Source organism: Astatotilapia calliptera, chromosome 19 (genome assembly GCF_964374335.1).
Source record: "Astatotilapia calliptera chromosome 19, fAstCal68.1, whole genome shotgun sequence".
Lineage (NCBI taxonomy): Eukaryota > Metazoa > Chordata > Actinopteri > Cichliformes > Cichlidae > Astatotilapia > Astatotilapia calliptera.
The window spans coordinates 8,419,806-8,438,975 of NC_137440.1; the positions used below are offsets into that span (position 1 = coordinate 8,419,806).

General features: G+C 40.0%; 1 protein-coding gene across 5 annotated transcripts in view; it reads right to left on the bottom strand.

Moving 5' to 3' along the window:
* rab11fip5a (RAB11 family interacting protein 5a (class I)) overlaps positions 1-14,709 on the bottom strand; it is a 31,170-nt gene extending 16,461 nt beyond the window's left edge. For all 5 annotated transcript variants that reach the window (XM_026152044.2, XM_026152043.2, XM_026152042.2 and 2 more), the window contains exon 1: positions 13,567-14,709. In XM_026152044.2, the coding sequence (XP_026007829.1) occupies positions 13,567-13,943 (377 nt within the window). In that variant the 5' untranslated portion in view covers positions 13,944-14,709. The remainder of the gene's footprint in view (positions 1-13,566) is intronic.
* Positions 14,710-19,170: the final 4,461 nt, after the last annotated feature.

Below are 19,170 nucleotides of genomic sequence, written 5' to 3' on the forward strand. Positions count from 1 at the left end.
CTACTACCAATTAAGCATATTAGGTGATGTGCAACTCTGTAATGAGAAGGGGTGTGGTCTAATGACATCAACACCCTATATCAGGTGTGCATAATTATTAGACAACTTCCTTTCCTTTGGCAAAATGGGTCAAAAGAAGGACTTGACAGGCTCAGAAAAGTCAAAAATAGTGAGATATCTTGCAGGGGGATGCAGCAGTCTCAAAATTGCAAAGCTTCTGAAGCGTGATCATCGAACAATCGAGCGTTTCATTCAAAATAGTCAACAGGGTCGCAAGAAGCGTGTGGAAAAACCAAGGCGCAAAATAACTGCCCATGAACTGAGAAAAGTCAAGCGTGCAGCTGCCAAGATGCCACTTGCCACCAGTTTGGCCATATTTCAGAGCTGCAACATCACTGGAGTGCCCAAAAGCACAAGGTGTGCAATACTCAGAGACATGGCCAAGGTAAGAAAGGCTGAAAGACGACCACCACTGAACAAGACACACAAGCTGAAACGTCAAGACTGGGCCAAGAAATATCTCAAGACTGGTTTTTCTAAGGTTTTATGGACTGATGAAATGAGAGTGAGTCTTGATGGGCCAGATGGATGGGCCCGTGGCTGGATTGGTAAAGGGCAGAGAGCTCCAGTCCGACTCAGACGCCAGCAAGGTGGAGGTGGAGTACTGGTTTGGGCTGGTATCATCAAAGATGAGCTTGTGGGGCCTTTCCGGGTTGAGGATGGAGTCAAGCTCAACTCCCAGTCCTACTGCCAGTTTCTGGAAGACACCTTCTTCAAGCAGTGGTACAGGAAGAAGTCTGCATCCTTCAAGAAAAACATGATTTTCATGCAGGACAATGCTCCATCACACGCGTCCAAGTACTCCACAGCGTGGCTGCAAGAAAGGGTATAAAAGAAGAAAAACTAATGACATGGCCACCTTGTTCACCTGATCTGAACCCCATTGAGAACCTGTGGTCCATCATCAAATGTGAGATTTACAAGGAGGGAAAACAGTACACCTCTCTGAACAGTGTCTGGGAGGCTGTGGTTGCTGCTGCACGCAATGTTGATGGTGAACAGATCAAAACACTGACAGAATCCATGGATGGCAGGCTTTTGAGTGTCCTTGCAAAGAAAGGTGGCTATATTGGTCGCTGATTTGTTTTTGTTTTGTTTTTGAATGTCAGAAATGTATATTTGTGAATGTGGAGATGTTATATTGGTTTCACTGGTAAAAATAAATAATTGAAATGGGTATATATTTGTTTTTTGTTAAGTTGCCTAATAATTATGCACAGTAATAGTCACCTGCACACACAGATATCCCCCTAAAATAGCTAAAACTAAAAACAAACTAAAAACTACTTCCAAAAACATTCAGCTTTGATATTAATGAGTTTTTTGGGTTCATTGAGAACATGGTTGTTGTTCAATAATAAAATTATTCCTCAAAAATACAACTTGCCTAATAATTCTGCACTCCCTGTAGATATAAATGTACAGTTTAAGTATCAATTGAATTACATTCTAAAGTATAAGCTATAATGTTAAAATAGCATGGATTATTCTCGTCAGTGACCTCCTGACCCAGTATGAACCTTCCAGATCCCTCAGGTCATCTGGATCCGGTTTTTTATCAGTTCCCAGAGTCAGAACCAGACACGGAGAAGCTGCATTCAGCTTTTATGCTCCTTATATCTGGAACAAACTCCCAGAAAGCCTCAGATCAGCTGAAGCACTCAGTTTATTTAAATCCAGGTTGAAGACTCTTCTACCTGCATTTGAACAAAACACCAAATCCACACTGTTAAGCTTAAATTTCAAAACATACATTTTAACTACTGATTTTATCTACTGTTTTTTTTTAATCAATTTTAAATCATGCTTTTTATTTGTTTTTGTTCTTTAATGTCTCTGTAAAGCACTTTGAATCACCTTGTTGTCATTTTCCTAGGGATTAATGAAGTATTCTGATTCTGATTGCAGATTGGTTTAGATTAGTTGCTGCTGAAATCTTAGATGACCCAAGAGTGTAAATATATGCTGCACATGTATGCTGCTAATAAAAAAGCTGCAGAGGCCAAGAATGAAAACTTTGTGGGGGGCTTGTTTCTATTTAGAGAACAACGTGCACAGCACTACAAGACATTAATAACACATTCAACAGTCAGGGTTGTTATCTTCGCTTAACGCCAATAGGCAAAAAATGCTTAACCTATGAGATAAACACATACTTATGAGCCAAATTAGCATTTGCCAGCTTACCAAGCTCCATCAGTCCAAGAAGCAAGACTGGAGAGGATTTAGTTTTAGACCAAAATGTTGAAAAACTGACATTAAAAAAAGATATTTAAGATTTAGAGCTAGTAATTAAAGCATAAATAAGTGTTTTAAATGCCTACATTTTGACTACAGCACCTGGTCAAAATGTAACATTATATTGAAGACACAATATAATGGAGAAAAAAAAGACTATGGAGTAGGACTGACAGACTCATGAACCCAACATGAAATCATCTAAATCTAATCAGAATACCAAACTCTCTTCTCTTCAATAGGGATGGGTATCAAAAACCGGTTCTTGTTGAGAACCGGTTCCCACTGTTTCAATTCCTTGGAGTTGTTTGCCATTTTTGCAAACGATTCCCTTATCGATTCCAGTCGCCCCGAATGACGTCACCACGTTGCAGAGCATCATTTACCTGGCAGGAAACACGGCGCATAAGCGGCTCAAACGCTCAAAAGTTTGGTTATACTTTACGAGAACGGATGACAACAGGGCAACTTGCAATACTTGCAAAGTAGATATTTCATTTAAGGGAGGAAACACTACGAATATCCAAAAGCATTTGCTCACAAAACACACGATGACCTTAAATGAATGTCGTGATTTTAATTCCGCTCCGGACTCGTGAATCTCAACCCAGCAGCAGCGGTAACATTTGCACGTTCTCTCCCGTTAATGCGGCAGGTAAATAATCAACTAACAGTGCATATTATGTTAGCGCGATCTGCCTTATTACAAAACCTGCCATTGCTGTGCATTTAGGTGACCATGATGAGAGAGACAGACAGAGTCTGGCTCAGATGCTGGCAGTTCTCGCTGCAGTCTACCGGTAGCGTCTCCTTTCAGGCCAGGATAGACGAATCTCACCGAGCAGTGACTCAGTTTGTGGTAAAAGGCTTGCGCCCATTTGCCACAGCAGATGCCCCGATTTTCAGTAAGTGAATGTGTTTAATTGTAGGCAGGGACATTACTGGATATTCTTGTGTAATTGCTACAGAAGAATTTCTGTTATACTTTTGTTATTGCTACAGAAGAATATTTATTTTATTATTTTACATTTACAATTTCTTTTCCTGGGGATCCTGTGACACCCCATTGAAGAGCCGTAGGCTGTGGATCTCTTAAGATCTCACTGTTGGGTTTGTAAGGCCATGTTACTCCTAAATTTCTATCTTGTTCAAAGAGAAGATATAAAACAGTTCTAAGCTATTCGACCTTAGTGTTCTCCTTTTTTAAAAAGAATCGATAAGAGAATCGATAAAGAATCTAATTGTTAAACAGAATCGAAAATGGAATCGGAATCGTGAAAATCTTATCAATACCCATCCCTACTCTTCAACCAATCTTCTGTTTGATTACAGAGGAACAGAGACAGGAAAGTCGTTTCTGGCAACAACACTGGCGTAATAGTAGGCTGCAGAGAAGAAATAACACAAGTCATATAATTCACTGCACAGCCTGTTATGTAATCATCATCGTCCTGCCTCTGACCTCAAGTTCAGCCCTGAAAACATGGTAACACCCAAGAAGAATGTCACTGAAAACAATTAGTAAAGCAACTCTAAAAGTCAAACTCCAAGAGGCGCGACTAATGAGCAGGTGGAGCTCGGCGTATAAGGAGAGAGGAATGCTTTTTACGGCCCAAGAACAAGAGAACTATACCTCACAGAAATGAGGCAACAATGGAAATCTGCCACTTGAGCACGTTGTTTTCATTAACGAACCAGATATCATTCACACACATGAAAAAGGCGTAGGCGGGAGCAGCACTCCAATGAAGCAAATACATACAGCCTATAAGCCTGGGTCTTATGTTTCTACGTTTGCTGAATGATGAGTTTGAGGCTGATTTAGTCTAATCCAGATAAGGTATTTATATTGGCGCGTTTCATTAAGACAAATCCTTTTAAGGGATTATTGAGCAACATGTCAACAAAGTCAATTCCTCAGCTCTGAACTTGTCTATTTTCTTTTTAATGTTTGGAGCCAAAACAGATTTTTTTGTGTGGGCTCATTCTCCTGTCACTAATAATATGTCTCAAACGCCTGTTAGGTGTGGTTTCGAATTTCACATCGACGTGTCAACAATAGTATCGGTCCTCCTCCTGGCACGTCAGCCGAGGTGGGGTTCACATTCCAAACACAGGGCCAGGGAAGCTATGCAAGGTTTCCTCAGGGATACTTAGTACTACAGCCACCATCACTAACATTACAGGGATTGTAATTCATTAAAAATATGTACATCTTTCGCTAAACCTGCACACGGTAACATTTTGTGCCTTTGTCTTCTCAAAATAACATTTCTAACTGGTCATATAAAAATAAAGAAGTTGCAAAATACTTAAAAGGCCACGTACAGTTCCGTTGTACGTGCACCTGTTCTTGCCTGATGCATGACTAAGCTTGACAATAATAAATGTGAACAACAAGTAAAACACACAAGAGGCCCAAATACAGAAACTGCAAGAGAGACAAAAGCAGCAACCTACATTTTGTAGCCCACATACTCAGGCAGAGCACAGCCTGCTACCGAAGAGGAGCCAGTTTCCCAAAAGCATCATCCCACACAGAAACTGTATAGTTCACTAAGGCCATCGTGCAAACACGGTTTTCGTTATAAGCACTAAGTGAAAACACAATAAAGATGGAAAATGTTCTTCTTGTTTTTGGGAACTTGTGGAAGTCTAAACAGGCTTTTAATTGTCATAAGAGAGGGAAAAATGCCATTCCAGAGCTGCAGAGCATAACTACACATCTGCTTCCCCATCTTGGGAAAACAGGAAATCACAACACTCCACCCCATCCCAGCAACACACCACCATCTCCTCAATCTCCCTGATCTACCACAGAGCAGACAGGAAGATGTTCCCACTCTGAAGCTGCTGTCTTATTGCAGACTTCAACTTACAGGCTATATGTCAATCCCTAGAAACCACCCTTCGGAGCAGACGAGAGCTGAAATTACAACACAAGTAGGCTATCAACTCGTTTCATCCAGTGTGTAGTCGGCCTCTGTGAGCCTCTGTGGTATCGGGGCCAGACACAAGAGTGAAATGAAACCATTGCCAAGGGCGTGTGAGCTGTGGAACTTAGCAGCACATGATTTAACAAATATGTTGGCATTTAAGGTCGTATCGCTCTCTTCTTCTCTTTTTTTTGCGTTTATCTAGCAGAAGCATCAGACGGGTTTCAGTTTCAGGGAGTACACTCCAGGGACACGAGTGCAGAGTGCATCTTGCACTACAACTTTAGAAAACACAAGCAAGTGAAGAAACTTTGTCACTTCTCGAACAGTCTGTCACATTTAGAAATGAAGCTAACAGCTTTTCTAGCAGCTCTAGAGGGCTGTGCTCATGCTAACGCACAAGGACTTCAGTAGATGAGAGTATTTTTGAAACAAAAACCTTTACCAAAATTTCCAACACACTACAAACTGCTATATTACAGCGTAATCCAAAAAAAAACCCCAAAAAACACAAGGTTTTCTTTTTAACAATACTCTGTTAGGAATCGTCATCAATGTTCGGCTCTAGTGCTGGCAGGGATTTTCTGTTGGGGGGGGGGGGGGGGGGAGGTAAGAAAAGGGTCAACTTTTTATCCAAAATGATGAAATGATTCAGCAGAAAATTCATAAAATAATGAACAATTACAGCCAAAACAAAGGATATAGTGAAAAAAATACAGCAGTCAGTGGTCTTCAACAATGATAGCAGACCATCACCTCCATATCATATCCAAGTGCATAAAAAAGGATGCAAGCAGTGTTGTTCATTTGAGTTACCAACACTGAACACTTCCCATTACACCTTTCTGAATTAATTAGGCCAACAAGCCCTTCAGGAATACTGTGGGTAATACTGGTAATATGCCCTGGATTCCTGCTTCCTCAGCAGAAGAAGCAGACAGGCTGTGAGACCCAAACCACATTCCACATCTGGATGCTATGAGCGAAAAACCTACCGACCAACTTCCCTCCCAATTCTTTAAAACCACATAGTCGCAGATACATATTAGGGATAAATGAGTGATAAATAAACCTGGACATGAATGCTCGTTGTATAAAAACTAGATAGACTGCAATAACAGACAGAAAAAAAGAATCCACAATAAAAGAAAATGCAAAATAAAAATAAATGCAGATTACAGAATACTAACGCAGGCTATGCCAAATAATACATTGTAATCAGGTTTTAAGCTATATCTACAAGAATCAGGCACTAATATGCAAGGCCACCAGAAGACATCCAAGAACATTTTTTGCAACGCAAAGTTTGCCACATTCTTGCCACCACTGCGTTCCAGTGTTTCAGTCTGAAAAGTAGCCGAAATGTGACGCTCGAGTCTGCCAGCTTTCCAAGGTTTATGTACAACAACTACCATTAAATATCTAAGTACCGAGTAAGAAAGAAGCAAATGAGAAGAAAATTAGGCAACAGAGCTAAGACTTTCAGGACGGGGGACTCAATGGGAAACTTAAGCAATCGGGCATGTATAACTTTTCCCTATCATCTTTCAATAAACTGTATTTCCCTCCTGAATGACTACTTAACTCACCAGTGATGCTCTGCAAGTAACAAAGAGGTATTCACTACAGATTAACTCACATTATCTAACCCCTTAAATTACCTTAGTTTAATCACATCACTACTCATTACCTTCATCATAAAAAAAATTAAAATCAGGGGATTGTTCATCGACTTACGTAGAGTCTAATAAACTTAAGAGATTTCTCATGATTCCAAATGTAATTTGGTCATCAAGGAAAAGCAAGAATGTTTGCATTTTTAATTTTAAAGTAGTGATTACACTTCAATCTTGACAAAAAGCAAGCATTAGCTATAAATACAAACTCCAAAGGTACCCCTCACTGCCACTGTTAGTAACCACTATACTGATGATATTATACAATATGCCACACTATGGCACAATGCTAATACTAGAGAGGAGCTAACCTGGCATCACTTTAAAATAACTTTACATTAGCATGCTAGCTATTTGACTAGCTAGAAATACACGAAAAGGCAGCAATGTTAGCTGACCTAGATCTGGAAGCAAGTCAAACTCATCTAGCAATTGTGGCCTGCTACAAAATATTAGCAAACAAAACAGCAGTCATCCTCTATGTGCGCCTCCTCTCCTTTACTTTCTGGCTTTGTTGAATACAACCAGATGGTCTGATGAGATTTTTGTGATGTAGACACACACTGCCTCTCCATCACTCAGGAACATATCCCTCGAACGACCAGTGGACTCCTGCATACTCGGCTATCTGTATAATCTATACAGATTATTGTCTGAAAAATCTCCATGGAAAATTTTCCCAGAAAGCCATGCTACATTTATATTATCTAGGGTGACTTAACAGGTCACACTGTTATATAACTTTTAATGTCCATTAGACTAGATTTTCTTCAGCTTGTAGCTACTAAAAGTCTGTTGGCTCTTAGCAGAGGATTTTTCTGGATCTACATCTCTCTCTCTCACACACAGAAATAAATACACCATCTTCCTGCCTCACTCAGCAAATAGATGTTCAGCTCTCAGGCCTGAAACAACATCACAGATTTTCTTCCTACACATACACAACAGGGCAGGGAACTGTGACAGAGAGCCGATACAAAGAAGAAGTTGTAAAGCACCAAATCTAAATATATAATCTTAGCACAACAAGAAGCACTGAACCAGTAAAGAATCACTGGCAGGCAGCAAACAATAAATAAATAAATAACTGAATAAAAGAGCTGACATTTATACTCTTGGGAAGAAACTTGATTATAAAGGAAACCTGAATATGGCAAATCTGATAATCAGCAAAAGCCTGGCAAAATGAATTTTCTGTTAACAACATGGGTTCCCTGGTATGCATGCTGCACTGGCAGGGCCTTTGTAGCTTCTTCCTGACAGACCCAGTAGGGGAATTCACCGAACGCCCACCTTTCCAGTAATCTGCTCTACACCAGTAATGCAAAATGCAAATATGCTGTGGTCACTCTTTTGAATCAGAATCAGAATCAGAATACTTTATTGATCCCTGGGGGAAATTATTTTTTGTTACAGTGCTCCATTTTAAACCAACATTAAGACAAGACAGACAATACGCTAACTAAGAATAGTACAATATATACATATATATATACATACATACATACATACAAGGAAGATCCACTTCTATCTTTGTTTCTTGAAAAGAATTACTGAAGGAGGAACATATTTGATATGTTTTCTTTTACTTCTTTCATTGCTAACTATGAATATAAACTGTGTTTTTAATACTCTTACATACTTGTGTAAAGCTTCTCTGTTACTACAAAAAGTTACCGAACCTAGAGTGCTTATTGATTGAAATTGCCTCAGTTTTCACTGTAGGCAACTTTCACAATAGATTCATGATTTATCATTTTGCAGTCTTACAATGAGTCAAAACTCCAATATTTTCAGTGCCATGCATATTCAAACTAAAATAAAAGGTGAAAATCTCATTTAAACCAGTTACTAGATATATTTGATGTATTTTAAAAAATTCATTACCATTGATTTTGTCATGAATTAGGAACAAGTCAAGGTACTAAACACCGTTTTAGCACCAACTTAGTCATTTTGTACCCTTCAACAAATTTGATACCTTTTTGAATATTTGAGCAATTAATATTGAAACTCTACTACCAGTAAACACTTGATTTTGATAGCTTTTCTTAATTTGTTAAGCTAGCAATAGATAACTAGCTTAAGCTAACATTAGCTACATGATAAGGTTGAAAACATTGTCACTATGGGACTTTTTGTTTTAGCTGACTTGTTTAAAGAAATTAAACCAATACATGCACTTGATGACACATACATACAAGACAAACTGGCAGCATCCTCATTGGTTTCATACAAAAATATGGTATAACACTTTTATTAAAGCATTAAGCTAGCCAGTCCTGGAGAAACAGAAGCTAGCAAGTAACGCAACCTTTCTGACCTACAGACACAATAATGTAGCTAAATTGTTTAATGACATATTCCTTGAAGTAACAATTGTGCTACTCAGTTAAACGTATCGGAGGTTGCAACTCATGTTAAAGATAAACACTTGGTTAAATTCATTACCAACACTTTTCCTCTCGCATTCTTGGGTTTTAAAAAGGCAAGTAAGACTCCATCTAAGTCAAAAGGCTCAGCTCAAAGCGAAGTCCTGTGTTAATGTTGAATTACAAGTTGTTTATCGATTCATTTTTAACAGAATCACAAGGCAAGTCAAATGAGCAGAGTTAACTCATGCAGTCCAATATAAATGCGTCCAAATTTAAAGCTCATTCCTCATTTCCACTCACTGACTGGAACATGCTGATTCAGAAGTACACTGTATGGAAAATGATGAATCCTGCAGACAATAAAAGTCAGAAAATAGGGTGGCTGGGGGGGTAGAAATATACAGTGTGATGCTTCAAACTCTTCCAAAGGGCTAACTATTAAAATCTGTAAAGTTACAGATGCACACCTTGCTTCTTAACCTCTGCTAAAATAATTACAAGGCTGTTGTCACTGCATTATTCTGTGTTTTCCCATTAAATTGCATGGCAGTCTAAAAGGAAAGGTCACTTTTAATCTCGTTTTATGGTTGTTGAGTGAGTTGAAAAGCTACCGGTTCTCTTTCTAACCTTATGTAAGCCGTCTATCAGTCGTACTTTCATCATGTTTTTATTATCAGATTTTACTGCCATCATTTATGTTTCCCTCTAGATTTGATCACCATCCAAAAAAAACTCAACTAACACAAACAGCACACTTGAGGAAACCAATTTTGCATTGTGTATGTCAAACTAGACTTCTCGTCTTTCTCATGTTCATTTTCCTTAAAAATATTTAAATATTGTCACCTTAATGATCGTATATGTATTCAAACCATGTATACAATGAATGGAAAGTTACATAAAATGATCAACCTGATGACAAAATGTTCTCCAAAGCAGAAGATCACAGTAATGATGGAGAGGGGTACGTTAAGTGTCAAGCATCAACTGTCAACTCAAACTGAATATTAATAAACTGAGCTGTTTTGTCCCATTATCACTGTAACACTTTATTTTCTGGTTTCGACAAACAGTTCAGTTCAATTTGGTTTTGAACTTTAGGGTTGCATTCGGAAGGGCATTCGGCATAAGCTCTGCCAAATCAAGCATGCGGAGCGTCCCGCTGTGGTGACCCCTTGTGAAGAGGGAGCTGCCAAAAGTAGCTACTACATTTAACAGGGTTCTATCAAAACACAATCTACTGAAGTTGTTCATTAGTTATGATCACTAGCGTGTACAGCACTGTACATCTAAAAAAAAAGAAAAGAAAACGAAAAACATGTCAACAATAACACAGTTTGACTTGAAGAAAAATAGTATTTTTGTACCAACAAGGTGATTCCCAACGAGCTATTAGCCGAAAACTTTGTATATCTCAGCATGGTGTGCAATTTGAAACAGAAACTAGACAAGTGGAGGCGAAAAGAAAAAGTAGTAAGCCTAAAAAACAAAAGAAAAACCATCTTGAACAGTATTTGAAAACAATATTCTTCAGTTGGTCCATCTACTGTTAGAGGAATTCCAGTGTACACAAGAACTGAGCTTAAAAGCAGTGGCAAGAGGTCCTAGAGAGTGACGAATCTTAATATTAGTACATTAATATGTATAAGGGAGTTAGGAGAGAGACACATCAGTGAGCATCTACAGCAATCTGTAAAACACGGTGGAGGCTTAGTCATGGTTTGAAGCTGCATCTCAGTCAGTGGTGTCGGAGAACTTGTAAAAACTGATGTAAATATGAACACGCAAAGTAATGTCAGATTTTAATGCACCATGCAATATCGGTTTTGAATGCAGCTGATTGGCTACTGCTTCATTTTTAAGCATGGAATTGATTCCAAGCATATGGACAACACAGTAAAAGCATACCTTGATAGAAAAACACACAATGGACACTGTCAGTCATGGATTGGCCTCCAGTGTGGGATCATCTTGACAGAATGAAACAAAAGGCAGCTAAAATCTAAAGAAGAGCTTTGGAAGACCTTCCAGAAGCCTGGTGAACTTCCTAAAGAAAGCTGCCTAAGTGAACTCAGACTATGTTGAAGAATTAAAGTAAGTAAGTCATACCAAATATTGACTATCAAGCTTTTTAGAATTGTACAAACTGTGCTTTTGATTTATATACTGTATTTCCATGCATGTTTGCACATTTCAAAATGCACCTATTTCATAAAACATAACAGGCAGTTCAAGACTTTTGCACAATCTCTTATTAGCTTATCTGTACTTCGCTAGCTTCCATATTTGTTAGACAAAGCTCTTATGAGAGTTTTTGTTTGAATCAAACTTTAAAAACTGGTGCACTTGAGAAATACAACAGGTTCTGCAGAAAACACATTAACATGCAGCAAACAAATACTACTTTTCTCAGAATGAGAATAGCCATTATCCTACAAAATGAAAAGCCAATACACTCAGGGGGGTTTGTTGTAATAACCTCACAAGGCCTAATACGACCAGAGGCTTATAGTAGTAGCTAGTAGTTGGAAGTATCTTTTTAAAATGAGCAAACTTTTCTATTTGTTCTAAGTTCCTGTTTGAACATTTCCCATGATTTAATGCAAGAGTAGTCAGAACATACAGGATCTGATTGTGTAGCAAAACTCAGAGAACAGGGAGCGAGCAGATGCTGAATACCTTCAGCCCACAGGTAGCCTTTCTTGTCTTTAAATTATACACGCATTGGCTGGGTATAGTGTTTTGGTGTTGGAAGAATAAGAAGAAATGTCTAATTATAAGCTTTTTTATGTATCAAAGTCAACTATTGTAAATCGTTGTGTTCAAATGTTTGTTTTGGGGGGTCTTTTGCAAACCTTCTAGCATATATTTTCTCTTCAGTAGCAAAGACGAGAATTGAAGCTGGAAGCTTTGAAAGCTGCTGGTGTTGCTAATAACCAGTGAACATTCACTGAATCCCACGTGAAGACACTGAATGTACCACAGCACCAAACTGCTGACACATCATCATCATCACAGGCTGGCTCTAACCTTCAATTGACCAGCTCCAACAGGGCCGACTGGAGGAGACTTGCTCCCCTTTCGTCTCAAATTCATGGCTCTGTTTGACTGAAAGCACACTTAGGTCAGGTGGCAGTCACTTAAAAGATTTTTAAAAAAAACTGCTTCATGTGGCATTTTGTTAGCCAACACGACAAAACATAACATCTTTTAGTGTGGTGTCAGCATGATGGGGCAAGATCATGTACCAGCTCTGAGTAGCACTTATTGCTACTGTCAGATATAACAACTGGACTTACTTTTTTATTGACCCTGGTTTGGTGGATGAAAAGTAGAAGGGAAGCTCGTCAAGTTTTGGAGCAGTGGTACGAACACGCAAGCAGTAGGAAAACCTTTAGGTATCCAAAACCTTCCTGTAAATGTCAGATCTTTTGCTAAAAGTGCCTTTGAACCATCAGTGCAAAACCCACCTTTTTATCTAACAGCTAACTGCTTATGTGCCATTATTACTCAACCTACAAATGTCACACATTTCGATATTCTCTGAAGGTGTTGAAAGGTGTTATCAACAAAAAAAGAAAAGAAAAGCTCCTGTTTGCACCATTAGAGAGATGCACAAAAAAAAAAGAAGATTTCTGTTACCATGAAAAAGAAACGGAAAGATTCCTCCAAAGATTTATCACCAAACTTCCTGCTGTAGTGGGCGGGGCTTGTGTGAAACAGCATGTTATTGCTAAAAATACCTTGAAGCTTTATTGGGATCATGTAACTGTTGGTTAATCCCTGGATTTGGGACAAGCATTAATCCAGCTCTACTCTATGCCTCAGCTATGGGGAAACAACAGTTGTTGTTGTTGGTGGGGTTTTTTCTTTTCTAAAGAACCGACCGCAAGCAGCTGATGATGTAAACATTGTGGAGGATGTGAGGTTTGCAGAAGTTGTAGGGGAGCCTTGAGCCTCAGTGGGGAGTGCGCTGATGGTTGCTAAGAGTTAGTTTGGTCTGTCTGTGGGAGGAGGGAGGGTGTGTCTGCAGGGCCCTGATGCAGCACCAGAGATTTGACAGCTGTGTTTGTATCTAACAACAAACTGTGTGGCGAGTTAAACGGGACAAAAAGCGGACTGGACAAGAAAAACACCCTTGACGGGTTCAAGGGATATGGGAAATTAGATAAAACAACAACACGTGAAAGCATATCCACGCAGCTTTTTTGCCACACTGTAGCAGGTTCTCGTACTAAAAACACACACACAACTATTACAAGCGGAGACAGTTGGACTTACTCGTTTTTCACGCATCTACTTTCGAGAAAGACTTTATCCAGAGGGATCACAGCCTGTCCGAGGAACACGTCCAGCCCAATGAGCGCCCTGTGCATCACCGTCAGGATTAGCTCGCAGCTCCCAGCCGGGTATCCGCTCTGCCCGCCGCTCTCCAGCACACCGGGCTGCAGCTCGAACGAGCACTCCTCCTTCCACTCCGGCTCGGTCGTCTTCTCCGCCACGCCGGTCGAGTACTTCTCCTTCCCGAGCTGGATGATGGTGTACACATCGCTGGTGCCGTGCTTGCCCTTGCCCCGTAAGCCCCTGCCTCTCAGAACCGTCACCTGGACGTGTGTCGGTACCCATTTCTGGTCCTCCGGTACGTTTAGCGAGGACATGTCCGTCCCCCCACCTCCTCCCTCCAGACAGACAGAACGACAAACCGACCGGCTGCGCACACACCGAGAGAGAGAGAGCGAAGGGAGGTGGTGGTGTCCGCCGCTTCCTCCCGGTTCTGGTTGTGCACAGTCACATCAGCTCCGGGGTCGTCGGCGGGCGGTGCCGCATTATGGCCGTCTGGCGTCTCTACAAAGTTGCCGTGGTTGCCGGTTGTTTCGTGCCCGGCTGCTCCTGCGATTCTTCAGTCTGCTCTGCGGCAGCAGCAGCGTCCGTCCCTGCCTCTCTCCCCCTGCCGCACGGGCCTGTCTGCGGCCAGCGACGTCACGCCTCTCTATCCTCCTTCTTCTAATGCAGGACGAGGAAGTTCAGCGCCGACTCGACACATGGCTGCATGCACGGAGAAATCACACACACACGTGCCTGGGCTGTAACGCAGGGCCCGATGTATCCCCTGGGTGAAAGCTATTATTCAAGCATCACATCAACAACACTCCGCCCTTAACCTGTTTGTCTGAGTTACAAGCTGCACAACTACAAAGCCAGACGAAGTTTCCGTGACAGCGTGTGCCAACATAACTCCACCACAGCACACCAGAGTTATTAGAGTTTCCTATTTTTTTGTTATTATTATTTTGAGCTCAATTTAACTTTTTTGTTTTTAATTCTTTTTAGTTTTTTGTTAGTTTCACTTTAATTTTAGCATTTTAATTTTAGTGTTGTGTGAAATCTTGGCTTTGCTCTGATACCAAGTAAATTACTGATTCCAATTATGATATGCAGTGGAGAGCAGTGTGTCATGATTTATCATTTATGAGCTGAATTTTCATTCATTTTAAAATTCTGAACACATTTTAATGACCACTCAATCACTTTGAGGTTTACTTTACCAATAATTTGTTAATACAAAAAAGCATCTTTCAGTTGTTCATGTATTTTGAGTTTTAAGGAGACCTACAACCAATCGCGTCGCTCTATTATCAATAGAACACAATGAAGTGGATTAGTCCTAAATATCAGATCTTTCAGCAGATTGTGTCGTGGATACTTAAGCCTCCCATTTAGTGTTAAAATTTATTGATGTAGAGACCAATAATTTCATTCAGGGTTTACAGATCAGTTTGCTGACTGTTGTTTGACCACTTTTCCATCACTTTTATCTCAGTGTAATTCACTTCTAGACTGTATCTTTATCCACGCTGGTTGGTTTTCCATCACTGATCCATACAATGGGCAGATTGTCAGTCATTTATGATGATTTACAAATACTTTGTCTGAATTTGGATCGAATAACTGCAGAATTACATGCCTTCCCGATCATCCACTGTGTTAGCAGTATGCTAACACTTAGCTTCACACATCAGCTGGCAAGCTTATGAGTTCAAGTGTTTTCTGAAGACCTTTGGTTAGTTTTTCACAAACAGAGTATAACATTGTGTTTCTATTAGCATTGTGTACTTGTACAGAAGACCTTTGGGTATCTGTAATGATAAAAAATATAAAAGCCACGTTGTTTTAATCAGTCCTGCAGGCAGGATTTCCCCCATCGAAAGTGCCAAAGGTCATGACATTAAGTCAACAATAACTGGCATGTAGGTGACTACACGGATATTATTGGCACATCCTGTGTCACATGATGGTTTCACCGTATTTAATGTTTCCAGAACTCAACCGCAGATTATCACTTCTTGAAGGCTGTTTTTTCTAATGACACAGTTTGGCATAAATGTCAGTATATTCTTTCTCTCTGTAACAGGAGATGCACCGTCCCTTACTGAGTTCCCAGTCAGAGCTTGCCTCATGTTTACGGCATGTTTTAACCGATTGTGGTTGCTCATGTCATTTGTCAGGCTGTTTGCTGTTTACGGCTTCACATTTATGCCAGTTCGTTCTGTTTTCTTTTGTCCTGTGCAGACTTGTGGTCCTCTTACCCGTCCTCCACACTTTTCTCTTCACCAGTCAGACCCCCGTTTGTCTCTTAGCAGCTGTCACTGTGAAGAAGACTTGTTCCCTGTTGACTCGCCTGCTTCAGTCCATCTGAACTGACTTGACCTGCAGTGGAGAAAAACGCCATGTGACCCAGGGTCACATGTGAGACTGAGAGTGGCTGATGCCCATTAATGCTGTAGTGCTGAAGTGCCCATAACTTGCATGTAAGAAAGTCTAGAAATATCTACTGCCAATCACATCTTTTTACTGATGAAGTCAAAAGGTTCATTTATTTTAATTAAGAGTAATTATCTTAAACATTTTATACTATTTCTGCCTCCTCTGCTTCCTAGCCAGCGTCTCAGACTGGCTCAAAGTAAGTGTCAATCCAATATAATTTATCTAAAAATAAACCAGCAAAACACAAACGCCAAGGTTGATTGATGCCAAGTCGAACGAAATTGAGAACACAACATTGCACATCTTGGCCAGCTCATATAGCTTGGAATGCCCAGGTGAGCCAATTCATGACCCTCCCAGGCAAGTGTTAGAAAGCACAGGCCAGAACAACCTGCAAGACAGTGGGAGGAGCATCACATCTCTTACTGTCTTTCTTTCTTCTGCGTGTGCCACAATTACAGGAGTGGAATTTGCTGTGCAGGACTCGTGTGCCAGTTACCGATCATTTGCAATTTTTTTTTCTTTCTGCGATAAACACAAACTCAGTCAGAAGTGGTCTTTTCCTAACATCGCCCCCAGCTTCCAATTTTCACACTAAAAGCTCATCCTCAAAGTAAATTTAAAGTTTTTCTTCCATAACCGTCATCTGTTCATGTAAAGTGCATCTGGGTTCTTAGTTTTATGTAATCCCACAAACAAGTCCAGGACTGTATAGAAGAAGAAGCTCTCTCAATTTCACCCTCGCCACCTTTGAGATTGACACTGGTTCAGAGCTCATATAGATCAGTATGAGATCATTCCTACAGTATGTAAAACTGGCTGGTGTCATATGAATGAATGTGCAGGAGTTGTGACCTAGAGACACTATTATGATGAGTAAGCTCAAATATGGAGGTATGACACATCCTACAAAAAAATCTATTTCACCTAATGTAGGGATTAGCACATGACGGATGATGCAACATTAAGTACATAAACATATGAATATATAATCAATTGATTTTAATTGAATTGAATTGCATCATTTTTTTCTACAGCCAGCATCTTTTTGCAAATTTACTGCTCACAGTAGTGCTGCATGTGTCTGATTGTTATACCCTGATTGCTGTTGCAGGGTTAAGATAGATTGTGTTTTACAAGGTAAGCTTAAGACTGAAGTACCTCAGCACCAATTCAGTCAGATCAGGCAGCAAGAAGACAAAACTTTAGGTGTTACAGCCTATTTTTTAGTGCCACTTGAAAAAGTAAATGTAGACTATGATGATCGCAGAATGACTGCAAACAGTTTGTCAGGATCTGTCTGGTGGTCATGATCTTTTTGCTGGGACCTGTTAGAGCTCGTTTGAGTTTAAAAAAAAAATCTAAACTGAAATTGTGCTTGACAGATTTTGGTTGGATGTCACTGGAGGGCAACCAATAGAGAATGACTGGACATGAGCTTAATATTTGATTAGATATGGTATCAATCTTGTGTTTAAAGCAAAAAGAAAAAACTTTCAACTCAAATTTGAAGTTTGTCTTCCAGTCAGAATCCAGGTTTTAGTTCAAACCTTTGGTCTTCTGCTGCCCAGTTATGAAATATTACTGCATGTGCCATCTCACAGTAACATGTTGCTTTTGCTGATGAGATTTGTTGGTGGTATTTTGACAGAAGCACTTGAAATTTTCCACTCAGGTAAAAAGCCTGAGTAAACAGGCTGGCTGTCAAGTGGTGACCAGTGGGGGGGGGGGGGATCACAGGCCACTTAAAGCTTTGTAACCATGAAATCTGAAGTAGAAGGAGAAGTTCAAAAGGCTGTGGGGTGGCCACTTCATGATAACACTTTCCTCTGGCCAAAAATCTCTTACCCCCTTCCTTATCTTTAATTGTCAAAACTTTCTCAACACTTAGCCTTAATGTAAGAATGTAACAGAGTGATGAATAAATATAAACAATGATTTGACTCTCACACTTTGTCATTGCCATAAAAAAATAGCTTTGTCCACTGTGTTCCCATTATTTTAGATACCAGAAATGTGTCAGCGATGTTTTATACAATTTCATCAGCCGCGGTTTTAATGAGATTTGGGAATGAATTCGTTTTAGGGTAACTAGAAGATGATAGTTTCAGAGTTTCGCCCGTTTTGCTCCACAGAAATGACACATGGAGCAAACACAGTTCTGATAAATGGTACTGTTGTAGAGACCCACCCTTTGGCACATCCCAGCACACCCACTCACTTCACCAGATGCACCTTGTTTAGTTCTCTCACCTTTGATTGGGTGTGGTGCTTGTCCTCAATTGCAATCACCTGTCACACATTATATGTCACAGATTATATAAGGACTGCATTCACTTTTGGCTCACTCTTTCTTCACTTCCACACGGGGCGGCAGCTGAGGTTCTATTTGGGTTTTATTTTATGTATTGTTTAAGGGAATGAGTAACTTAAATCTGTTTTCCTGTTTTCTTTCAGCTGAGGCAGTCCATGTGTGTCTTTGTTTCGTTCCTTCTTTGCCTTATTTATTTGAGAATAAAAGGAGAACCCTGAGAATAATTCTGAATTAGATGGCTGCTTTTTCTTATTCTAACCGGATGAGCCCATGATGCTGATTGCTTCAGCCCTGAACCTTCCTTCCTTCAAAACAGGTACAATTTGCAAATTGCAGTTTTCTGGAGGAAGTCTCAGAACTATTTCAGCATTGCCAAAATGGACTGTTGGCTGTGTAAAGATGTGATGCTGGCAGAGTAACAAAGCAGGTTTGATTGGTAAAAGTCCAGATTTCTGTTAGTGTGTCCGACAACCAATGAGGGCAGACTCAGAATCAACAGCATCATCTGAAAACCAGCCTTAATGCTGTGGGTTAAAACCTGTTCGGGTTGCTGTAGTTTAAATGGGTCTTTACTTAAGGTGTTAAAAATTCCTAACATGCAAAAACAGCCGACCTTACTATGACCTCTATTAAAAGAGTGAAATCCTTTTTCCTGTATTCATGCAAATCAAAACTCGGGGGATGACCAGAAATGGCTGACACGCTTTGCATGAGTTCTGAGGGCTCGCTGAAATTTCACCCACATGGCTGAAACTTTTGATGAACAATTTGGAAATGTGACTGAAAAGACAAATCTAATAACTCAA